Genomic DNA, 24,399 nt, shown 5'->3' with positions numbered 1-24,399 from the left:
AGAATGGACTATTATTTGTAAAGAAAACTAGGAGAAATTTATCAAATGGCAGTTTCTAATAAAAAATAAGGTTTTGGAATGTAAAAGTGGGTTTTGCCGAGACCGTTAAAAATTGGCAATTTTCAACTTATACTTTGGATCGAACGGTTCGTCTGAAAAAAAAAAGTAAATAGTGATATTTGTAGATAATTTTAAGAACTTTAATTTCTGTTAACAGACAATTTACTAAAAGTTAATAGTTTTCAAAATTTGAGCAAAAAAGCGGCAGAAAGCTGAAATTTTTCGCGATGTTTTCAATGTTCCGGCAAGGAATTTTATCCGCAAACCTCATGTTCGGATTCAGCAGCCCAAAATCCACATATAATGAAAGAAATCAGAACTACCCCAAAATTTGCCTAGTCAAAACACAATTTTATTGAATCATAGCTACCTTAGGAAGCATCTTCGGACTAGGCCAGTGGTCGGCAAACTTTTTAGTCAAAGAGCCAAATATGAACATTACAACAATTTAAAAAAAAATTGGTAGCCAAATCTGCTTGCACAGCAAACTTTTATTACGCTAAATAAAACTATAGCATCTAGTCAGTCGGTGAAGATAGTGAAAAATGCTTCCAGCGATATTCCAGAAATAAAAGAACCACATATTCTACATCAAAAAGTATTTGACCAAAAAAATGTTTAAACTCCTAGTCCCATCCATAACCCCCCAAAAAATTTAAATGTGTTCTTTCGGCTTTTGGCGATATATATCTTCGTTTCTAATCATCGTAGAAACTTCTATTTTCTTTCGTTTTGTAGGGTTTTATTTCCTACAACACTGTATTTTTTACAAAATTTTTGGTGCAAAATCCATTTTTTTTTAAATGTTGATATGTAGAACCGAAAAGGGAAAGAAAATCAAACGTGAGCTATTTAAGCTGATCATAAGAATCAGAAATTTTATTCCAAGTGATGAAAATGATCATGTCTTCTTTCTCCAGGTCGTTCAAAGCAGACCACTTATTGTGTGTGAATATTTTTTCTTTTCCAATATTTCCAATGTAATACAAAGACGTTCGCATTTAAAGCGCCATACCTCCTTGTTGAAGTTATACTTCTTTACCGGCGATAGAGGGTGATTTTTTTATATCTTAAAACCTATCAGCCCGGCGCATGCGCATTATAACTTTGTTCTGATTGGATGTTCAAATGACATGTCAAAAATTATACGATATGGCAGCTGTGGTTTGGAGGTAAAGGTAAAGGTAAACAAATGTATAATATATTAGTTTTATTGTTGTGAGGACAGAAACAAAAAAGTTTATAATATTGTAGTGACTTTTAAATAGTTTTTAAAAGCAACAGGTACGTAATAATTGTTAATGTATCATGGGTATAAACCTACCTATTTGATCTGCCAAAATACATAGTATGTAATACTTTTATTTATATAATTTGATTACCATCAAAATTTCTATCAATATTCACCTAATATATTGTTTTTTTTTACTCTATGTTTTGTTGTATTTTTTCAATTCTAAATCATTTCAATTCAAAATTAAAATAATTTGATCAATTTTCAAAATATCAAAATATCACAAGTTTAATCCGTTTAGTTAGTCGATCTTCGTAAATAATGACACATAGTGTCCGTGGCTAAGCGGAGAAGGCGAATGAATTCCAATACCAACCGCTCTTATCAGCGCTGGTTCGAGTCCCAAAAAAAATTTCTTTTTTGTTTTTTTTTTTTAATACATTTTATGATTGTAAGTATTTTATTATATAATTGTATTTTCAGAAAATACGTATTTAGTTAAAAAAATTTTCGACAATTAATGTTCAGACATCATTTGTGGCTTGTTTAATGTGTTTGTGTGTGTTTTATTCTTTTATTCTTTTAATTTTTGGCACTGTTCTAATAAAAATGTTTGAGAAGTAGTAAGTATAAATTAGTTTAATATTTAAACAAAATATAAATAAAAAGTATATTAATTTCGTTTAAATCATATAATAGAAGTATAACTTCTTACGTGCGTACAAAGTACACACACATTCTTTTTTTTTTTAAATCCAGAAATTGTATTTGAAAGTTATTAATGCCAATTTCAAAAGGAGAAAATTTCAACTCGGTTGTTGTTGCATTAAGAGGATTTTGACAAATGCTAATGTTTGTAAGTTTGATAAAAGCTATTTTTAAGGAAAATATTATTGTGCTTTTCGTGGATATTTGTGCCAGAGTCGCACCTAAGGAGCCAAAGAGCCACATGCGGCTCAGGAGCCGCACTTTGCCGACCACTGGACTAGGCGAATTGGGTTAAATTATGTTAAAATTATCTGAGGAATCTCCGGTCTTCGTTTGTCGGAGGAGTTTCTGGACACCCTGTATAACTAATTAAACCAATGTCTCTTTAATTATTATTAGTCATTTTTAGAATACGTGGCAAGAGGTTGGGATGATTATAAAAGATGATAATAAGGAGAATAAATTATATCAAGTAAATTTTGTTCATTACGCGAGTGAAGAAGATACTTGTGCAGTTGATGGTATTAGGGAATGCAATGAAATAGGTATATATGATTTTTAATATATAAATAGATTACCCTTTTCTCGACACCTCACGGTAGAAGAAAACCGGATTATACAGGGTGTAACAAAAATACAGGTCATAAAATAGTTCGAATGAACCTAACTTACCTTAGTACAAATATGGACATAAAAAAAGTTACAGCCCTTTGAAGTTACAAAATGAAAATCGATTTTCTCGAATATATCGGAAACTATTAGAGATTTTTTTATTGAAAATAGGCATGTGGCATTCTTATGGCAGGAACATCTTAAAGAAACATTATAGTGAAATATGTGCACCCCGTAAAAATTGTATCGGGTTTTGTTCCTTTAACCCCCCCCCCCCACACTTTTGTGTACGTGCCAATTAATTTATTATTGTGGTACTATTAGTTAAATTCAATAATTTCAAAACTTTTTGCCTCTTAGTATTTTTTCGATAAGGCAGTTTTTATCGAGATGCGGCTTCTTTTTTAATACGTTTACAAACAAAATTTATGGAGGTTTTGTGCCTTTAAAGCCCCCAAATGTTTATGTACATTCCAATTAAACTATTATTGCGGTACTATTAGTTAAACGAAATCTTTTTAAAACTTTTTTGCCTCTTTGTATTTTTCGATAAGGCACCTTTTATCGAGATGTGGCTTCTTTTTATATGGTTCAAAATATACTTAAAAATGTAAATCATAAATAAATTTTCATATTATTACCAAGTGTCCATAATCGTACTTAACCATATACAAATATGTGGCGGATTTGACAAATATTCAAAATATCTCAAAAAAAACTGATTTTTAGAAAAAGTACTGGGATTCAAAAAAGGTTTTAAAACATTGTGTTTAACTAATGGTACTATAATAATAATTAAATTACGACGTATACAAAAGTTTGGGGGGTGTAAAGAAACAAAACCCCCATAAAATTTTTGAGGGGTTTCCAAATTCCACTATAATTTTTTCTTAAGATACTACTACCATAATAATGCCACATGTGCATTTTCAATAAAAAAAGCTCTAATAGTTTTCGATATACATATTGGGAAATATCGATTTTCATTTTGTAAATTCAAAGGGCTGTAACTTTTTTTATGTGCACATTTGTACTAAGGTAAGTCAGGTTCAATCAAACTATTTTTGGTCCCAGAATATGTGAATAAATTTATTTTTTTTATACATTTATTAGGCAATCTGTTATAACATATAAGAATAGGCACATTTTATCTGAGAAATAATGACATGAACAGATTGTGACCAGCGCCACACATCTCTATAGAGATAATATTAAATAACTGTATTACATAATATACTAACTTAGCTACTGTAACAATATTAATGTCTGTGCGGTAAATCTAATGGTATAGTATTTTTACTACAAAAACGTTATTACGTAGGTCAAAATTTTTGACGTAAGAGTCAACTGTCAAAACATTAGAATGTGACTTTTCATTATTGCTATGTTTATTATAAATACGGCAATAATGAAAAGTCACATTCTAATGTTTTGACAGTTCTCTTACGTCAAAAATTTTGACCTACGTAATAACGTTTTTGTAGTAAAAATACTATATCTGTCTCTTTAACCGTTTTGTTTCCTGACTGTTGTCTAACACATTAATTGCAAGCACATTCGCGTGGCTTTCAAGACGTACGATGTATTTTGCACTTAACTCAACTATCACTTCACTGACGGTTTTCGTTTCCAGATCATTGTAAATATCTGTATTTTTGTTACACCCTGTATATATGTTACAGTTCAAGTTGATTCTCAGTTAGAGTTGACTTTTCCTAGTTCGAGTCAACTCCAACTGAAACGAGCAGTAAAAGTTGATTTGAAAAATTTAAATCAACTTTTACTAGTTGAAGTTGACTCTTCCTAACCCTTGTTAGTAAAAGTAGATTATACAATTTATACGAGTATAATCTCACGTGCATTTTTGATGAGTGTGCGTCTCTTTGTTTTGACCGTTTCAACTACTTATTAGTCCAGGCTCTAACGTCGGCGTCGCCCCCGTTAGGTAAATTATTCTGATTCGATTTTTTTGCACAAACTTACTCAAACAAATACATCCTTATAACAAATATACAGTGTCAAATATACAAATTCACAAAAATAATTCTTATCTTACCTCATATTATGTATAAGTTTTTATTGTGTGAAAATTGTAAATATAGATAGCAGTACATGTAGTGTTTAAAGTTTGCCTGAAGTAATAATGTATTTTAAATGGGATTTACTTTTTCGCACTGTTTTTAGCACACTTTCATATAATCAAATATCCTTAACTTTGGGCTCGTCATGGTGATGACATGTGAGCAATAAATTACAAAAAAAAGTTTTGACAGTTTTGTGGTTTGACAGAAGTTTGAATTTTTAAATGTAAAAGTTCTAAAAAATTGTAAAATAGGAATATATTCCAGTGACGAAGAGTTGCAGTTTTTTTATTTGCTTTTTGGTAGATAAAATATTGTATGAAACTGTGCGTGAAGTACCTTTTGCACACTTAGGCGATGTATAGCACTCGGCCCGCTCGTGCTCTAAACATCGCGTGCGTGTGAAAAATGCATACTTCACGAACTGTTTTATAAATAACTAAGTATATCTTTCCGCACAAATTTTTTTGGATTATTTTGGTCATTCGAAGCAAAAAAGGCCTCTTGTAATTTTTCTCTAAAATTGATAGTTTTCGAGTTATACGCGATTTAAAATTTGAAAAATGCGATTTGACCATTTTTATGGCTTAATAACTCAATTAAAAACTATTATTATGAAAGTCAGAAAGTCACCTAATCAAAGTTTAAAGCCCCCCCTACAAGATCCTGAAGAAATTTTTGATATTATTTTATTAAATACTAAGCTGTTATTTTTAATTATCAACAATAAGCGCTAAAAGCGTATTGAGGCGGCCGTAAATGAGAGTGCGAGTAAGATCCTCCATTCCGACCGTCCAATGGTGCATCTCAGTCGCACTCACATTGACAGCCGCCTCAATACGCTCCTAGCGCTCATTGTTAATAATTAAAATTAACAGCTTAGTAATACAATAATGACAAATATTTCTTCAGTACCTTATAGGGTGGTCGTTAAAATTTTATTTGGTGACTTTCTGACTTTTTATAATAATAATTTTTAACTGAGTTATTAAGCCTTGAAAATGGTCATTTTCGCATTTTTCAAATTTTAAATCGCGTATAACTCGAGAACAATAAATTTTACAGAAAAATCACAAAAGACCTCTTTTGCTCCGACGGACCCAAATGATGTAAAAAAAATGTCCGAATTTAATTTTTTTTTGTGAATTTGTTTAAAAAAAATCTTTAAACAATTTTTCGATTACGGTACCAAATGACACAATGTGGATTCGTTATAAGGACCTCTTTTTGAGTAAGTTTGTGCAAAAGATTCGAACTGGAATAATTTACCTAACGGGGGCGACGATACAGCCTGGACTAAAAATATCACGATTTGAACATAATATACAGTAACATGTAATTTCTAGAATCAATTGGTTGTGTGAATCAACTTTTACTAAATGGCATTGGGAAGAGTATACTTTAACTAGTTGGAGTCTACTTTTACTAGTATATGTTGAATAAAAATCTTCATTTTATATTTATAATCAATTTTTACTAAAACCAGCCGTTTGAGTCGACTCGAACTAGGAAAAGTCAACTCCAACTGGATAATCAACTTGAACTGTAACATATATAAATAGATTACCCAGTAATAAACAATACTCCTAGAATATTTTTTATATAATTTTTGTTGTAGTGTTTATAAAGCCAATTAATACGGAAAATCAGTATTACTTACGGAAAAAATCAAACAGGACAGAACTTTTTACAATTTTATTAATAAGGGAGTCAATATAGCACGAAAACATGCATTGTTTCGGAATAATCCAAACGAGCTTATATTTTTAGGCAACAAGCTTAGACTGTTTTTGTTAGGTTATATATCGCACCTCCGCTGAAAGAGTGTCATAACTCAAAAAAATTTAAAATCAGTTTTATTACACCAACAATTTAATAAAACTATAAACTCCTATCTCACAAAGTGTCACGTCAATGTGTATTTATCGTTAGATGATACTAGTGTCATTATAGGATTATTCAAAGTCAACGACACACCGAACACAAACAGTGTCACATATCGACTTGTCCAAAGAATTTGTCCGTCTAAGATGTGTATAAAGCGTCGTTTGTCGAGTTAAGACAGTATAAGTGATTACTTTATTCAAAACAATCTGCGTATGTGCTTGAAAAAAGTGACATATTTAACACTTATTTATCTTTCATTTGAAATATTTGTCACATATCGACTTGTCCAAAGAATTTGTCCGTCTGATGTGTATAAAGCGTCGTTTGTCGAGTTAAGACAGTATATGTGATTACTTTATTCAAAACAATCTGCGTATGTGCTTAAAAAAGTGACATATTTATCACTTATTTATCTTTCATTTGCAATAATTTGTGTTTAATGTTGTTACTTGTATTTAAACTTATATCATTAAAAAGTATGTTAAGCAGATAATAATAATGATATTGTTACACTTCTTGTAAATATCTTTATTGAACTCGAACAGAAATTACAATACTTTAACAAACTGAAAATTGCAAATTTCAAAATCTGAATTCCAACTGAAACTGTAAAATGTCAAACACATATGTTTATATAGATTTCTGGCATTCTGGACGTCACCAGACATTTCTGGGTTATTCTTCTTCTTCTTCTTCAGTTTATTGGCCTCCACCTACTTGGGTATTTGGCCAGCTCATCGTCTCGGAACAAGGGAAAAATCCCTTATTCACTTACAATTTGGAGTTAGTACATTGTACAATTTGTTTCTTCTTCTTCTTCATCTTTTTCTTCTTCTTCTTTAGTTAACTAGAAATTTTGGTTGGTGTGGGACAAACATGACAAGATAAAAAAATTTCACGCTGCAACCTCTCTTTCCTTGTCTAAGGGGGCAACTGTCTATCAATACACAATGTTCTTTTTCTTCTTTGATTTAGGAGAAATTTTGAGTTGGCATGGGACAAATACAAAAACTGAACTTTTTTTTTCCAACGACATTAAACTTTACTCTCTCAAGGGCAACTGCCGACTACTACACAATCTTATTCTTCTACTTCTTTTTTAGTTTACTGGCAATTTTGAGTTGGCATGGGACAAATTCAACAAAGACACAAACTTTGCTCTCAGAGCAACAATTTCTGGGTTATTCCATGACATCCAGAACATTGTCGTACGTGACTACTTCTTCTTTTACGTCAAGGGACTATTTCTATGTAGGATCAATCTACGGAACTGCCATAACACTGCTCCCTCCTTTATAGTTATTCGCCTCGAATAACTGGTCTATCAGGGTCTGGTTGAAGCCAACAGGGTGGATCAGTTCCATGATATGGGGCTAATCTCTCGATATGAACTACCTTGGGTTTACTTCTAGCTGAAAACTGGATGCGGTAGACTAGATCATTTATTTTCTTCAAGACGGTGTACGGCGTACGGGCCTTCCCAGTTTCGTTGAAGTTTCGGACAAAGTCCTTTCTTGCGTGTGGGATTGTATAACTATACTGGGTCATCTCTTTCAAAAATTGTCCCAGTAGCATGCATATTGAGCCTGGACTTAGCTCTATCACTTTGAAGCTTCAAACCTTTACGAGCAAATTCGTAGGCTTTTTCCAATATTTCTTTTAAGTTTTCAACGTAGGTCAAGGATGAAGGTTCTTCTTCGCAGGGAGGCAATCTTCCGAAAGTAAGATCTTGAGGAAGCTTTATTTCTCTTCCGGTGATCATCATCAATGGAGAGTAACCAGTTGCTTCATGTTCGGAACTTCTGTAGGCTAACAAGAACAGAGGAATTAGGGTATCCCAATCTTTTTGATTATCAGCAACAAACATTGAAATATATTGACAAATAGTTATATTATGTCTTTCGATCATTCCGTCTGATTGTGGATGGAGAGGCGTAGTTCAAGTTTTCTTAATACCCAAGATTTTCATTAATTCTTGCCGTAATTCTGATTCAAAATTTCGACCTTCATCAGAATGCAACTCTGAAGGGACTCCATGTCTTAATACGACGTGTGTTATAAATGCTTCTGCTACTGTAGTCGCTTCTTGATTAGGAAGGGGTGAAATTTCAGGCAATTTGGAAAAATAATCTATTGCAACCATTAAGTACTTGTTTCCTCTCTCTGTCAGCGGGAGTGGACCGAGAATATCTACTGAAAGCCGTTCAAAAGGCTCTCCGGAAAGATATTGTGCCATTTTACCACGACTTCTTGTTCTAGGGCCTTTTCTACCGTTATATAAATCGTATTTCTTACACCAAGCTTCTACATCTCGGCGACAATTTATCCAATAAAATCTGTCTCGAATTCTGGCCAGTGTTCTTTTTACTCCAAAATGTCCTCCAGACAGGCTGCTATGAAGTTCTTGCAACACACTTTTAATGTGTGATTTTATACGTACTCCATCGGGACTTTCCCACTTCCGATATAACAGACCATTCGAAAAATATAGAGATTCCCATTGAGCCCAGTACGCCTTTATAGTTCCACTGTATTTGGATATTTCCGGCCAAATAGGGCGTACTCCATTTTTAACCCATTCTCTTATGACTCTTAAGTCATTATCTTTCTTTTGACTCTTCTTAATGTTTTCCAGGGAAGTCTGATCATTATCTCCATCCTGTTCAACCGTAGTCATGCAGAGACTTACTTCTTCGGAAACACTCTCTTTTTCTTCAAGTCTTTTACAGTACTGACATTGTCGTTCAAAACAGGGTCGTCTAGAAAGAATATCGGCATTGTTGTGGAGACGCCCTTTTCGATGTACTATGTCGAAGTTATACTGTTGGAGTTTCTCTATCCATTCAGCCACTTGTCCTTCTGGCTTTTTAAAATTTATTAGCCACTGCAAAGCACTATGGTCAGTTCTGATTGTAAAATTTCTGTTATAAAGGAAGGTATGAAAATGCTCAAGGGCTTTTATGATAGCGAAGAGCTATTGTTTTACTAAAATATGCAATACCTTTTTCTTCGCCTTCCTGTTCTTGTGATAATACGGCGCCAATACCATGCTGAGATGCGTCACAATCCAACAGAAATTTTCCATCTTCTCGTGGATAGGCTAGGATAGGTGCTGTTGTAAGTCGTTTTTTTTTAAATCTACGAAGGCATTTTGACAATCCGCTGTCAGTCCAGTCAAATTCAATATTGTTTTCGGTTAGTCAATGAAGGGGCTTAGCGATGCGGCCAAAATCTTTAATAAATTTTCGGTAATATGAACAGAGTCCAAGAAAACTTCTGATCTCTTTTTTATTTCCTGGTTTGGGCCAATCTTTAATAACTGAAATCTTCTCTGGGTCAGTTTTAATTCCTTATGCTGAAACAATTTGTCCTAGATAGTACGCCTCTCTTTGAAATAGTGAACATTTCTTATAATTTAGCGTCAAATTGGCGTTTATCAATCCGTCAAATACCTCCTTTAAGTTTTTAAGATGGTCATCAAATGATTTGGAATCATTATATCATCAAGGTATACTAGACATGTTTTCCAGGTAAGTCCCTTAAAACCATCTCCATCAGACGTTCAAACGTTGCTGGAGCATTACAAAGAGCAAATGGTAGAACCTGGAACCTATAGAGACCACGGCCAGTTGAAAAATCTGTTTTGTCTCGATCATCAGGATGTATTTCTACTTGCCAGTAGCCGCTTTTTAAATCTAATGTTGAAAACCATTTAGCACCTGATAAAGTGTTTAGTGTATCATCTATTCGTGGCAATGGATAACTGTCTTTTTGTGTAACTTGGTTTAATCTTCTGTAGTCTACAGAAAAATGAGTAGATCCGTCTTTCTTAGTTACTAAGACTACTGGTGAACACCAGGGGTCCGAAGCTTTTTCGATGATATCGGAGTTTTATCATATCTTGTGTTATGTTTTCAACTTCTTTTTGTCTAGCAAACGGTAATCTCCGTGGGGCTTGACAAATTGGTCTTGCATCTCCAGTATCAATTCTATGTTGAACTAAACTAGTACGCCCTGTAGCTTTATCTGATTCAAAAATGTCGTAGTTCTCATTTATAAATTCATTAACTTTTGCTAATTCTTCAGTTGTGATAAACATTTTTATGATCAACAAGTGATCAACAAGTGATCAACATTTTTAAATAATTGTTTCGCGAGGTTAGCGTCAACTTGGTAACTTAGAGCTGTATTCATTTTAAAATATTTTTCACACTTGATTACTTTTTCTATTGGCGTCCATAATGCTATTTGTTGTTCCTTCTTCAATTTAAAAGGCTTTTTAAACAAATTAGCAATTCTTACTGGAATCGTCTCATCTACGTTAACGAGGCATCTAGCTATCAAGATTCCGTCATTAACAAGTTCCTCGCTTTCCACAACGCCAAAATGTAGACCTTCAGGTTTTTGACTCAATCTCGCCAGGACGATATTTTCAGAATTTTGAGGAATTACTGTATCTTCGGTCACTATAACTCTTACTTGAGGTATCGAGTCTGTAAAATTTAGGACAATTTCTTCATTCTCAATAAACAAAATTTTATTTTGATGATCTGTGATAAATTTGTTCTGCATAATATCATCCCAAGAACGCATTCATCTTTAATATCAGCTACAAGACAGAGGTGTTTTATCAAGGTGTTACCAATCTGTATGGTTGCCGTTATTTTTCCATGAATTGGAATAGTGTGACCTGAAGATGTCTCAAGAACTAAGTTTGTTTTAGTTGGCTGTAATTTTTTCTTTAGAAGTCCGGTACGAATAAACGATTTTGTTGCACCGGTATCAATAATAAAGGTGCATTTTTGATTGTCAACGTGGCCCTTAAATAATAAATTCTGTTCATTTTTATTAAAAGTATAACTGCGAATTTGGGGGCTTTCGTTAGATACAGCCGACCCGCCCTTTAGTGTCGACTTTTATTCGTTTCTCTTGTCAGTGCTTGGACATCTGTGGTCAGTTGTGGGGGATCGATTCCTTAGATACCTATCTCTACTAGTATTTCTTATAGGACTATGTGATGGGCTTCTGGATGTCGATCTAGGCGATCTTCTGACCTCGGTATTTGGTTCTTTGCTTGACTGGGATCGGCTTCTGCAATTATTTTGGAAATGTCCCATTCTTCCGCAGTTAAAACATCTTCTGTTTTCATTTCGAGGTCTTTGTTGAACATTTTGTAGTATGCTTAAAATTTGGGATAAAATAGGTTGTTGATTATCTGAGGTTGTGACTTCTTCGTTTTCTCTAGATCTTATTTCTTTTAATTTTGAGCGAGATCTGGAAATACTTTTTGCCGCTTCAAACTCCTGAGCTGAGATTAGTGTTCCATTTAGTGTGTTGTGGTGTTGTAATCGTAGAGCCTGCTGCATTTCGATATCATGTAGTCCATCTATGAAAGCCTGTATCCCAATTTGTCCCAGAAAATCTTTAGGTGCCTGAGGGTACGCTAAATGCAATAATCTTTTTATATCGGCTTCGAACTCTTGCAGGCTTTCGTTATGTTTTTGATACCTAACTTTAGATGCTGCTGGCCATATCTTGTCTCTAAAGCTTGTACGAGCGACATATAACTAACTGCATCCAATCAGCCATTTCTTTCTCGGTCCATCCATTTGCTCTGGCTGTAGCTTCAAATTGGAAACGATACGTTTCCCATGCTGTTTGGCCATCGAAAGTAGGTGGTTTTAAAAGTCTGGTTATTCTAATTGCTGGTTCAACTATGTAATTTGATGAAGCTGTCTGTTCTGGTTCGATATTAGTTACTGAAATAATATTGGGCAAAGAATCTTGGGTATTAATCTTTCTATCTAATTCAACTATATGTCTTTCTAAATTAAATTTAAAATCGTTTTGTTGTTGTTTTATTTTTTCTAAATCGTCTTGTTGCCGTACTAGCCTATGGTCTAAATAATTTTTTTGTTCATCTATTTTGTTTGTTAAATCAGTCTTTAATTCGTTTTGTTGCTGTACTAGTATATTTTCAAAATGGTTTTGTTGTTCCTCTAATCTCTAATCTATCTATTCTACTAGTAATTTGACTTCCTCTAAAGTAAAGTTTTCGTTAAGTTGAAATAAACTATTTATTATTTCTACCTCTACTTGTCTACGCCTCTCCTCCTCTTCTTGTCCAAGCTTTTTCTCTTCTTACCTGCGCTTTTCTTAATTTTCTTTCTCTTCTTGCCTACGTTTTTCCTTCACCTCCCTACGCTGCTCCTTTTCCTCTTCCATTTTCAAAAACCATGCTGGTGGTCCCGACGTATCCATTTTTTTCTAATTTAGAGGATCTTGTATTTACCATAAACAATTATTCTCAAAATCTTCTTTAATATCTCTTGAATCCCACCGCTGTCGCCAATGTCACACTTCTTGTAAATATCTTTATTGAACTCGAACACAAATTACAATACTTTAACAACCTGATAACTGCAAACTTCAAAATCTGAATTCCAACTGAAACTTTAAAATGTCAAACACATATGTTTATATAGATTTCTGGCATTTTGGACGTCACCAGACATTTCTGGGTTATTTCATGACATCCAGTACATTCTCGTACGTGACTACTTCTTCTTTTACGTCAAGGGACTTTTTCTATGTAGGATCAATCTACGGAACTGTCATAACAATACTGTATTCTGTACTGCAAGTGTTACTTTTGATAAATACTATTTCGTAAATTTTTCGTTATGTTATCTGTATAGTGTCACAACTCAAAAAAACATTTTTTTTAAATATTTTTAATACATTTAATGCGCTATTTTATAGAGCTTCAAAAACCATTGTAATTAACTAAAATACTTATTATTCTACATAATTTTAATAATTTTTGAATTAAACCCGAAAACCCGTCGTTTTTTCGAAACTTTGCTTTTTTTTTGACTTATGACACTTTTTGAGCAGAGGTGGGATATATTTTAAAGTAAAAAGTTCTACTCACAGATTTTCCGCTAATTGTTCATTAATTATTTAAACAATAACAATTGTTTTATATAAATAATTTTAAAAATATCTTTGAAATCATAACTTAACTTTGATCAAATATGTTTCTATGTTGTTTTTAATTATGCCGAATCCGAATATTTGGCAATACAACTTGAAAATTCTTATACATTATGTCTGTGTAGCTAGGAACCATATGGGAAACTTTTTTATTATCAGTTTTACGAAAAAGAGTTACTCTGTAGGACTGTTTGAACAGATTCTGTTCAAACTTGAGTAATGCCGTCTTAAAGTGGTAGTAATTCTGTAAAACTACGATGTTTTCAAAAACTACATTTTTTGAGACGTCGTATACAGTCGAACCCGCTTATTAGAGTACCGCTTATAGGAATATCCCGGTTTAAGAGATAGAATTCTGAGGTCCCGAAACGTTTCTATTTACTCCTTAATAAATTTAACTGCTTATAGGAATACGTTTTTGTAAAATGGTACCGCTTATTAGAATATATTTTTCAAGTAACCAAAAACTTTTTATGTACAATTTCCCACGAATTTGAATGATTTCTGGTTTATAGGACCTATCGATAATAAACACTTAATTACGGGCACCAATTCTAACCTCCGCCAAATATTTACCGATCATAAACTAGGTACTTTTTCATTTGTGTAAATATTCTTATTGCTCACCCACCACCCACGTCGTTGTCTGTTTAGATTTTTAGAAACAGTTAATTTAGAAATCATAACCGCTTTATAATATGTATTAAATGAAGTTTTCTGGAGGGTAAAACCAATGTCAATTTTTTAATTATTATATTTTAAAGCAACAAGTGACTAATATTTTAGCTAACAAAAAAAAATTAGTCTCAGATTACCGATTATTTTTCCAGAAAAAAAGGAAGTCTGTTGTATGTATGGTAATAAGAAAATATGTGTAGGTACCTATATCTACATACTTATTATTGCATACATTTCATACCTACTTATTTGTGTATGTATGCAGAGATAATGTAGTTTGGTGTTTTAATGAAATAAGCAATAGTTATACTAGGTACTATTATTATTGCGTGACCCGTCAAAATAGCCCGGTCAAAACAGCCCCGTCAAAAAAGCCCCGTCAAAATCGCCCCAACACAAAATAGCCTCGACAAAATAGCCCACAAACAAAATAGCCCCGACAAAATAGATCGCACACAAAATAGCCCCGGTCAAAACAGCCCCGGCTAAAATAGCCCCGGCTAAAACAGCCTCTTATAAACAATTACATAATTATTTATACAAGGCGTCCAAAAACTTTTTTTTAATTTAAATTATTTGACAAAAAGGAAGAATGTATTTAAATTATTTAATTTAAAATGCATTTTACTGTTGCAAAACAGAAAAAAATGTTTATATCATAAATTAACATTGATTTTCGCTTAACTTAAATGTTCAAACTTCCAAGAGGCAAGAAAGACAGGACTCGAGTTCTCTGAAAAGACAATTTTTATTTAATGTGGTTAAAATAAACATCTGAATAGAGGATAATTACCATTTCCGAAAAAATGTATTTTTAAGGAATTATTTCATGATGAATTCTGAAGGGAGCTTTTTTTTCGGGGCTATTTTGTCGGGGCTATTTTGTCGGCGGGGTATTATTCCGCGGCTATTTTGTCTGCAGGCTATTTTGTCGGAGCTATTTTGTGTGCGGGATATTATGTCGGGGCTATTTTGTCGGGGCTTTTTTGACGGGGCTATTTTGACGGGGTACCGTATTATTGACATAAAAAGAAATAAAACCATATACATGTACATCACGTATGTATGTACATGTACATACATAGTATGTGGGTTGTACTATTATGACGTATATTCAGTACATTCATTTCTACTAGCCACCACTGATCGGTTATTAGAATATCCCGGTTATAGGAATATTTTTGTTTGGCATGAAGGCTATTCCAATAAGCGGGTTCGACTGTATTTTGAATTGAGTTTTTAAGATTTATTTTGAATGAAACAACATTTAGTAAAAGTTTGAAAGGTAAGTTTTGCAAATTTGAGAGTTTCATAGGTAAAATTGTAATTATAACCATAAGATTGCCTAATTGTTCTTCATTTATGTTCAATTTGTAAAATTTCATTAGATCCATTAGTTAAAGAATTATATTAAAACAACTCAAACGTGCGTTGTTTGTGAGAAAGGTGACTTTGGGGTTATAAATAAAAAATTATAGAAGCTATAGATATAATTTTAGAAAAATCTCTATATAAGGTTTTTTTTTGTAAAATTTTATGAATTTTTCTATGGTCAAGTCAGTTTTTTTCCAAGATTTATATTTTTTGAGTTATTTAGAAAAAAAAACTAGTTTCGCAGTTTATTTGTTTAATAAAAAATGAGGCACCCACCCTAAAAATGAAAAATGAACATGAGAAAAACAAAAATAATGACAAACACAGATAACCCGAGACGTGTAATTATAAATGGCACAGAGATAGAAAAAGTCCACGAATATATCTATGGGTGGTGCGAATAAACACATAAGTCAAAAAGAGCAACTTTTCAGGAAAACGTAAAAACTGATTAATTCCTACATTATGAGGCATCCGTTCATCAAATTTTATAACTTAACGTGATTTAATGTATCACATATATCTTGTAGAAAATAAATTACAAATATACATTTTTTCATGAGTTTTGATTGACTTATTCCAGTTGTCACCCACATTGAGTATAAAAAAATGACATGTGTTTTTTCACAATAAATGAAATATAACAAATTAACCAAAAATAATGTAATATTCTAAAGTAATCAAGAACAAAATCATCAAATTAACAATGCATTTTACAGAAAGTCCATATTTATGTTAAAAGGCATTTATACACATCAGTTGTTACCATCTTCATCAAATTCTTCTACATCGGGATCGGTTAATGTTGACTTTGAAGAAGACGGCAATTGTCTATAAAAATCATGAAAAACAGGTGGAATGTAGTCAAGTAGTGCCAAAAAATCCATTTTCTTTTCTTCAGAAATGGGCAATGGCATGTTTGTAATATGTGGAACATTGCTTCCTTCATCTAGCCATTTTTAAGCTGCGTTAATGCGTAAAAATGATATTTGTTGGTATGGTTACTGGTATGGTACTGAAAACATCATACAGGTTGCCATTTAAAGTCATTCTTTGCTACATCCTTCTTTCTTTTTACAAGTGGGCCTTTTAACATAGCTGAGAATGTTAAAAAGTCGGTCTGGGTCATTTCGACAACGGTAAACCTTGGTCCGCAAGAGCGGACCAATTGATACCAATCATAAGGATGACTGATTAAAGTATTGGTTTTTTTCTTTCTATAATAGCATGGTCACCATCCACTTTCATATGGGAATACCCAGAAACCATAAATTTATGTCCTATAACAGCGGTTCCCAACCTTTTTTCACTGCCGTACCCCTTGAGATAAATGTATTTCAAATTGTACCCCCAAGAAAAAAAAGTTGCAAGAACATTAATCATGGAAAGTAAATATTTAAGTTTTTTTTTATCTTTTATTTGACAATAAAGTTATTGTTCCAAAACTAGGCTTATATATGTTTCTAGTAAACTTAGTAAATTCTAAATACCAACTGTAAAAAATAATAACAAAGTAAATACAATATTTCTTATCACAAAAATCTACTAGAATTAGCAAATAACTTTATTGAAAAAAAAGAAATCAAAATTATTCTTAAAACAAGTCAAAACTGTTTTAGTGTGACCCTTGGGCCTGTTTTGTTGCACATAATATTTTGAAATCAATATCAAAGGTTGATAAATACACTCTTAAATCAGGACTTGCATTTAGCTTATTCCTATACTTATTCTTAATGAAAGCATAGGAAGAGAACGATCTCTCAACTAGTTCTGTGTTTGTAAAAGGAAGTAAAACCAGAAGGGCTTTTGTGGCTAAGGGTCCATATTCATCCCTAATGCTCACCCAGAATTGTCCAAGGGGTTTCTTCTTGATCTCAGATTTCAAGGAGGAGTCACTTAAAAGTTCTAGGAGCTTTTCCATCTCATGAACGGTCAATGTAGCAGTCTTGACGTTTTCTTCATTGAAAGGATCTGCAATCCAGTTCTCTCCGTCACCTCGTTTAGGAAAATACTTTCTAAAAGAGTCCTTCAGGTTTGTCAAATGTGTCACTATTTGATGTTTCACTTTGTCAGATATGGGCAGATTATTGCCACTCAAGAAATCATGAAGCGTGCCAAAAACTTCAGCTTGATTGTTTTGAATACAGGTTTTCCAAAAATCAATTTTCTTCAGCATGGATTCAATTTTATCAGCAACTTTGAATACTGTAATTGAGTTGTTCTGTAACTCTAAGTTGAGTTTATTGATCTGAGAAAAAATGTCAGCTAAATATGCAAGCTTTTGAAGCCAGTCACTATCATGAAACTTGGAGGCTAAATAAAAAGGATGCTCTTCAAAAAATACTTGCAGTTCATGTCTGAGCTCAAAAAGTCTTGTAAGAACCTTCCCGCGAGATAGCCACCTTAGTTCCTTGTGCAAAAGCAACGTGGAGTGAATGCCACCCATACCTTCACAAAGCACTTTGAACAGTCTGGAGTTTGTTGCATTGGCTTTAACAAAGTTGACTACTTTAACTGCTTCATTGAGAACATCATTCAAAGAAGACGGCAACTGTTTGGCTGCAAGACTCTGTCTGTGGATGCAAGAATGGCTCCATGCTACGTGGGGGGCCACTTCTTTTACGCGCCCTTGAAGACCGATATATATGCCAGACATTGATTTTCCTCCGTCAGTGCATATACCACACAATTTACCCCAGTCTATTTCTTTTTCACAGAAGTAGCTATAAATCACATTGAACACATCTTCCCCTGTAGTACGCTCAGTTAATGCATGGCACAGCAACAGATTTTCTTCAAACTCCTTGTTGGGATTTACATACCTTGCATTAACAAGTAAGATTGTTAGGGCAGCAATGTCCGTACTTTCATCAACTTGGATGGAAAAAAAATCACTGTCTTTTAATTGCTGAACCACTTTTTTTTCAATGTACTTAGAAATGTCTTGAATTCGCCGTGAAACTTTGTTGTTTGACAGCGGGATGGAGTTCACCTTACGAACAAAGTCCTGACCAAACATACACTGAACAGCATCTTTTATACAAGGGGCTATCAAATCCTCACCTATTGTGTGGTTTTTACCACTTTTTGCAATATGGTAGCTAATTTTGAAAGAGGTTTCCACAGCATTTTCATTATCTCTATTAACTGATGAGAAATAAGAAGAAACCACGCCATCTTTCCCATAATTTTTTGAAAGTCGTTCAAAATAGGTAATTTCTTTATTTTGGTGCTGGGCGTGTTTGGATTCAAGGTGGCGCAAAAGTAAGGAAGGTTTCATGCTACCATTACCTAAAACTTCTCCACAAACAACACATAGTGGGTTTTTACTTTCCTCCTCTCCAGTAAACGAAAAGCCATATTTCAAGTACTCATTTGAATATTTTCGTTTCTTTGAGGAAGTTCCAGTACTAGTACTAGATTTCTGAGGTTTACTATCACTGGTACTCACACAAGAAGAATGTTCTGCTGCTGAGTCCCGGGACGTACTAGGCTTACTAAGCACCTGACTTGCCGTATCAGTCTGATTTGTTTTAAACGATCCAGTTTTTAACCACTTTTCCATCTTCTTGATTACAGTTAAATCGTTTACAAATCAGTCAAAAACTAACACGCACAATAAGCAAGTAAAAAGTAAACTGAACATAAAATCACGTAATGATTTATTACGTAACGTACGACAAACACATAAAGTCCGCCATTACCAAATATTTTCGGCGTACCCCCAACCAGGTCGTTGCGTACCCCAAGGGGTACGCGTACCCCAGGTTGGGAACCGCTGTCCTATAACATCAAGATTTTGGAACTTTTGTAAGGTTAACGTTAACATCGCAGTCACAAATCAATTTTTGTTGTGTCCCCTGCAAGTATCTGAGTATATGATTACTTTTTAATAGTAGGGGTTTGAATATGGTTGTAAAGACATGACGCAATTTTGTTGGCTCCACGAGCTGCGATAGTCTCATACCACATGTAGCAAAATGACTTATCTGTTGTATTATCATGGATTGTTAAATTATACGTCCATAGCTGACGCTTATAGAATGAAATGGAATTAGTTAAAAATCGAGTAGCAAGGCACTGTTGTAAAGCCATCGTCAAGCAGCTAATATCTTCATTGGCTTTTGCTAGTTCTTTATCTTTTTGTTTTTGTTTGTAAGTCTCATCTGCCAAAAATAAGTGATAGTACTAATCATTCTCAGCAAGGTCCAGTTTCAATTTAAATTTATCGCATTCGTCACATATGTCTGCTTTTCTCTTTTTAATTGTCAAGTTTAAATGGTCAAATTCTAAGAGTAAATACACACAAGTCAGACTTATGTTTATATTCACAACAAATTGATATAGGCGTAAGAACACATAAGTCGACTTATGTGATAATACACTATCATTATTATTTCAGTTTGACTGATATGGATTTTCACAGTCATTTTTCATAGAGATATAATAAGTTTTTGACTTATATCATTTTACACAACCACGGGTAAGCATGGTTAGAAGAAGGATATGACTTAAATTTATTTTCATTTTTTGACTTATGTGCTTACTCCCACCACCCATAGATATCTACCTAGGCCAAATCCTGAAACTTGACAAAGAAAACCAAAGTGCTGAAATTACTAGGAGAGCATGGGCAGAATTTGGAAAACTTAGCTGGATACTTAAAAACCGCAAAATACCCCAATACTTGAGGAGCAAAGTGTTCAACCAGTGCATCCTTCCTATCATGACATATGGATGTCAAACGTGGACCCTAACCAAGGCAAATATGAATAAACTAGCCACAACAGAAAGAGCAATGGAAAGAGTAATGTTAGGTAAGTATACGACTAGTCCAGTCGGGTTAGACGAATAGCAGGCCTAACCTTGCATTAGTAGCTGCCCCAAATTTTATTTTTCTAATCTTTAGGGAGGGTTGATATTAGTATAAATTTAAAATCTCTACTGAATTCCACCGTTGCGTTAGCCGCCATCTTGATTTTAAACGAGAACCGTTTTTGCTCAATATCTCCGCCATTTTCAATTTTTTGACAAAAAGTGTAGAAACTGAAATTGTTGAAAATGCGATTTTATATAATTTTATTTATTATAATTTTTTTCGTGCGGTCGATATTTTCCGAGTTATGAGGGGAAAATAGTGACAGTTCGAGCATAATTACTGAATTATTGAATTATCTCGTTTATTATTAGTTTTACAACAAATATGTACCTATACAAAAATAAAGAGAATTAAATTCTACACAATTTTGGTTTCTTTCATTTTTTTGCTAAAATTAATATTTAAGGTAGTACGTATGCGGTAATGGCGCGAGCGTAAGACCGGATTGATTTTATAGTAATTGTTTTTGTTCAATATCTACGCCATTTTCAACTAAAATTGTTCAAAATATAATTTCCTACAATTTCTTTTTAACAATTTTTTTCATGCCGTTGATATTTTCCGAGTTACATGGGAAAATAGTAAAAAGTTGTGGGGGAAGCATAATTATTGAATTATATCCTTTAGGAGAGATCAATAGTAGTGTAAATTTAAAATCTCGACTGAATTCCGCGGTTGCATTAGCCGCCATATTGATTTTAAATGAGAACGGTTGTTGCTTAATATCTCCGCCATTTTCAAGTTTTCGACATAAATGGTGGGAAAGAAAATTGTTGGAAATGCAATTTCCTACAATTTCTTTGGCACAATTTTTTTATACGATCAATATTCTTCGAGTTAAGGGGGGAAATAATGGAAGCGGAGGGGAAGCATAATTATTGAATTGACTCATTTATTATTAGCTTTACGACATAATTGTACATAAACAAAAATAAAGAGAATTATATTTTATACAATTTTTGAAACTTCCATTGAAACGTCAACCAAAACTAAGTATATAAAAGACATAAAAAGACATTATATGCATTAAGTTCACTTAATTTTATTAAATAACGGGTTTTATTGGTTGAATTTGTCGGTCGATATTTTAAGTTTTATGTCAGCTAATATATCGTGATGTTTCAACAATTTTTTTTAATTTTGGACCCTGTTGGGGGGAATTTTCCCATTTCCCCCCCTTGTAGACCCGCCACTGGTTCTCTCGAAAAATTGTAGTAAATCGTAATTGCAACAATTTCAGTTCTTACACTTTTAGTCGAAAAGTTGAAAATGGCGAAGATATTGAACAAAAACCATTGCTACAAAATCAATCGGGTCTTACGCTCGCACTTTTACCACGTACGCACTACCTTAAATATTGATTTTATCAAAAAAATGAATGGCATCAAAATTGTACAAAATTTAATTCTCCTAATTTTTGTATACGCTGTGAGCTCGTACGTAGAGGGGATATTTACAAATTCGCGAGCGCCAGTAGTGGCAAGTCTGTAAACGTTTACCGGAAATTTGACATAAATGTCAAAGTGATTAATTTAAAATTAAAAGTAAAAACATTAATTATAAAAAATATTAGTTGGTCAAAGCCACGGTTCTTAGACATTACTACGGTAGCCTAAATCGACTAACCAATGAACATTAAGGGTGAGATTACGTCACGAGAGTTTACTGTCATTTGAATCGTAATATGATTTTTTTCGAATCCTGAGGAAACCAAGTATTTTAGAAAAATTTAAACGCAGGATGCAAGATTACATTATTACCGAGGGCGGAAAGCCCCTTAGAATAAACAAGCAGATTATATTGAATGAAATATTTGAAATTAAATATCACACTTCTCTTTCATTTTCAGCCCTGTAACTTATTAAAATAAACATTATAGAAGTTTTCAGGGACTTTCAGCCCTCGGTAATAATGTAGTCTTTCATTCTGAGTTTAAATTTTTCAAAAATATTTATTAGTTTTCTCAGGATTCGAAAAAAATGAATACAATTAAAACACATTGGGAATTTTGACATGCGTCAAGGTTTTGCATTAACTCAATGTAAAATTCTGAACTGTTGAATTCCAGCTTCCCTAATAATTATTTTACATCAAAAGACATTAGAAACTATTTGAAGAGGATTGAAATCTGTATTGGAAATAACTGTTAAAATTGGTCTACGTAATTAAACATATCCAAAAATTTTGTAAAAATGTAATACATTTTAGTTTTCAGCCCAAACTTAGGCCACACACAATGCAATAATCTTCACATTTTTGAACTGTCAATATTTTTATTTTATCATCTATTGTTTAAAAACAATACAGTTGATAAAATACCCTCAGTTGCGGAGAAAGGATTAATAATAAAGATTTTTTTATTCAGTCAATGGTGTGAGCACTGTCAGTTAAATAGTAACGTGTGGCCTTACTATTACACGTATACCTATTGTGGCAAATGTATCATATTTTTCAAAATTTTGGAATGCATTTAAATCGTAGAACAATTTTAACTTTTGATTTGAATACAGATTTTAATTCTCTACAAGTATTATCTCATGACTTTTGATGTAGAATAATTAGGGAAGCAGGAATTCAACAATTCAGAATTTTACATTGAGTTTCCTATGGCCCTTTTTACGATTCACCACCCGGTATAAGATAAAATGTGTACTATTTGTCTTATTATTTCATAATAACACAAATAATACACATATATACACAATAACACACATTCAATGATCGAAAATAATTTAAAAATATGGGAATGTAAACTCTTGTGACGTAAGGTCAAAAATATAAGTCTCCCCACCACCGTCGGACAAGACAACCGTAATAAAGTCTAATAACCGTGGGTCAAAGCTGTGGTATATATTTTTACCTTAAATATACTTACGTTTTAAATACTGAATTTATGTTTTTTATAATGTTCCGTAATATCGTTGATTGAAATAAACGGTAATCTTAGCGCCATCTACACGATAATTGTGAATGTATCCGAAGTAGGAAATTCATATTTTATCAATAGAACGTCAAAATGATTAGAAAAATCTTAAAAAAATCGATTACAATTTAATTACTTTTTTGCGTTGTAAATATTAAGCGATAACAATTAAATAATAAATTTAAATATTACCGGTGAAAGTTGAATTAGTAATCCGCCAGGAGCGCCACCAGCGAAGCTCAGAGCCTATACGCTCTGAGCTTCGCTGGTGTCGCTCCTAGCGGTTACTAATTCAACTTTTACCGGTAATTTTTAAATTTATTATTTAATTGTTATCGCTTAATATTTACAACGCAAAAAAGTAATTAAATTGTAATCGATTTTTTTAAGATTTTTCTAATCATTTTGACGTTCTATTGATAAAATATCAATTTCTTACTTCGGATACTTTGACAATAATTGTGTAGATGGCGCTAAGATTATAATAGATTATTTATAATTAGATATTACGGAACATTAAAAAAACTTAAATTCAGTATTTAAAACGTAAGTATATTTAAGGTAAAAATATATACCACAGCTTTGACCAACTAATATTGTTTATAATTAATGTTTTTAATTTTAATTTTAAATTAATCACTTTGACATTTATGTCAAATTTCCAGTAAAAGTTTACAAACTTGTCACTACTGGCGTTCGCGAATTTGTAAATATCCCCTCTACGTACGAGCTCACAGCGTATAGGTATATATTTGTTGTAAAGCTAATAATAAACGAGATCATTCAATAATTAAATAATTATGCTAAAACTGTCACTATTTTCCCCTCATAACTCGGAAAATATCGACCGCACGAAAAAAATTATAATAAATGAAATTATAGAAAATCATATTTTCAACAATTTCAGTTTATACACTTTTTGTCATAAAATTGAAAATGGCGGAGATATTGAGCAAAAACGGTTCTC

At 32.9% G+C, this 24,399-nt stretch overlaps 1 protein-coding gene across 2 annotated transcripts in view; it reads left to right on the top strand.

Moving 5' to 3' along the window:
• LOC114335080 (tyrosine-protein phosphatase 69D-like) overlaps nucleotides 1-24,399 on the top strand; it is a 729,328-nt gene that overhangs the window by 238,446 nt on the left and 466,483 nt on the right. For both annotated transcript variants that reach the window (XM_050654333.1, XM_050654334.1), the window contains one exon: nucleotides 2,412-2,547. In XM_050654333.1, coding sequence (XP_050510290.1) covers nucleotides 2,412-2,547 — 136 coding nt within the window. The remainder of the gene's footprint in view (nucleotides 1-2,411; nucleotides 2,548-24,399) is intronic.

This window comes from Diabrotica virgifera, chromosome 6, assembly GCF_917563875.1.
Source record: "Diabrotica virgifera virgifera chromosome 6, PGI_DIABVI_V3a".
Classification (NCBI taxonomy): Eukaryota; Metazoa; Arthropoda; class Insecta; order Coleoptera; family Chrysomelidae; genus Diabrotica; species Diabrotica virgifera.
This window is presented reverse-complemented; position numbering and strand designations above follow the sequence as displayed.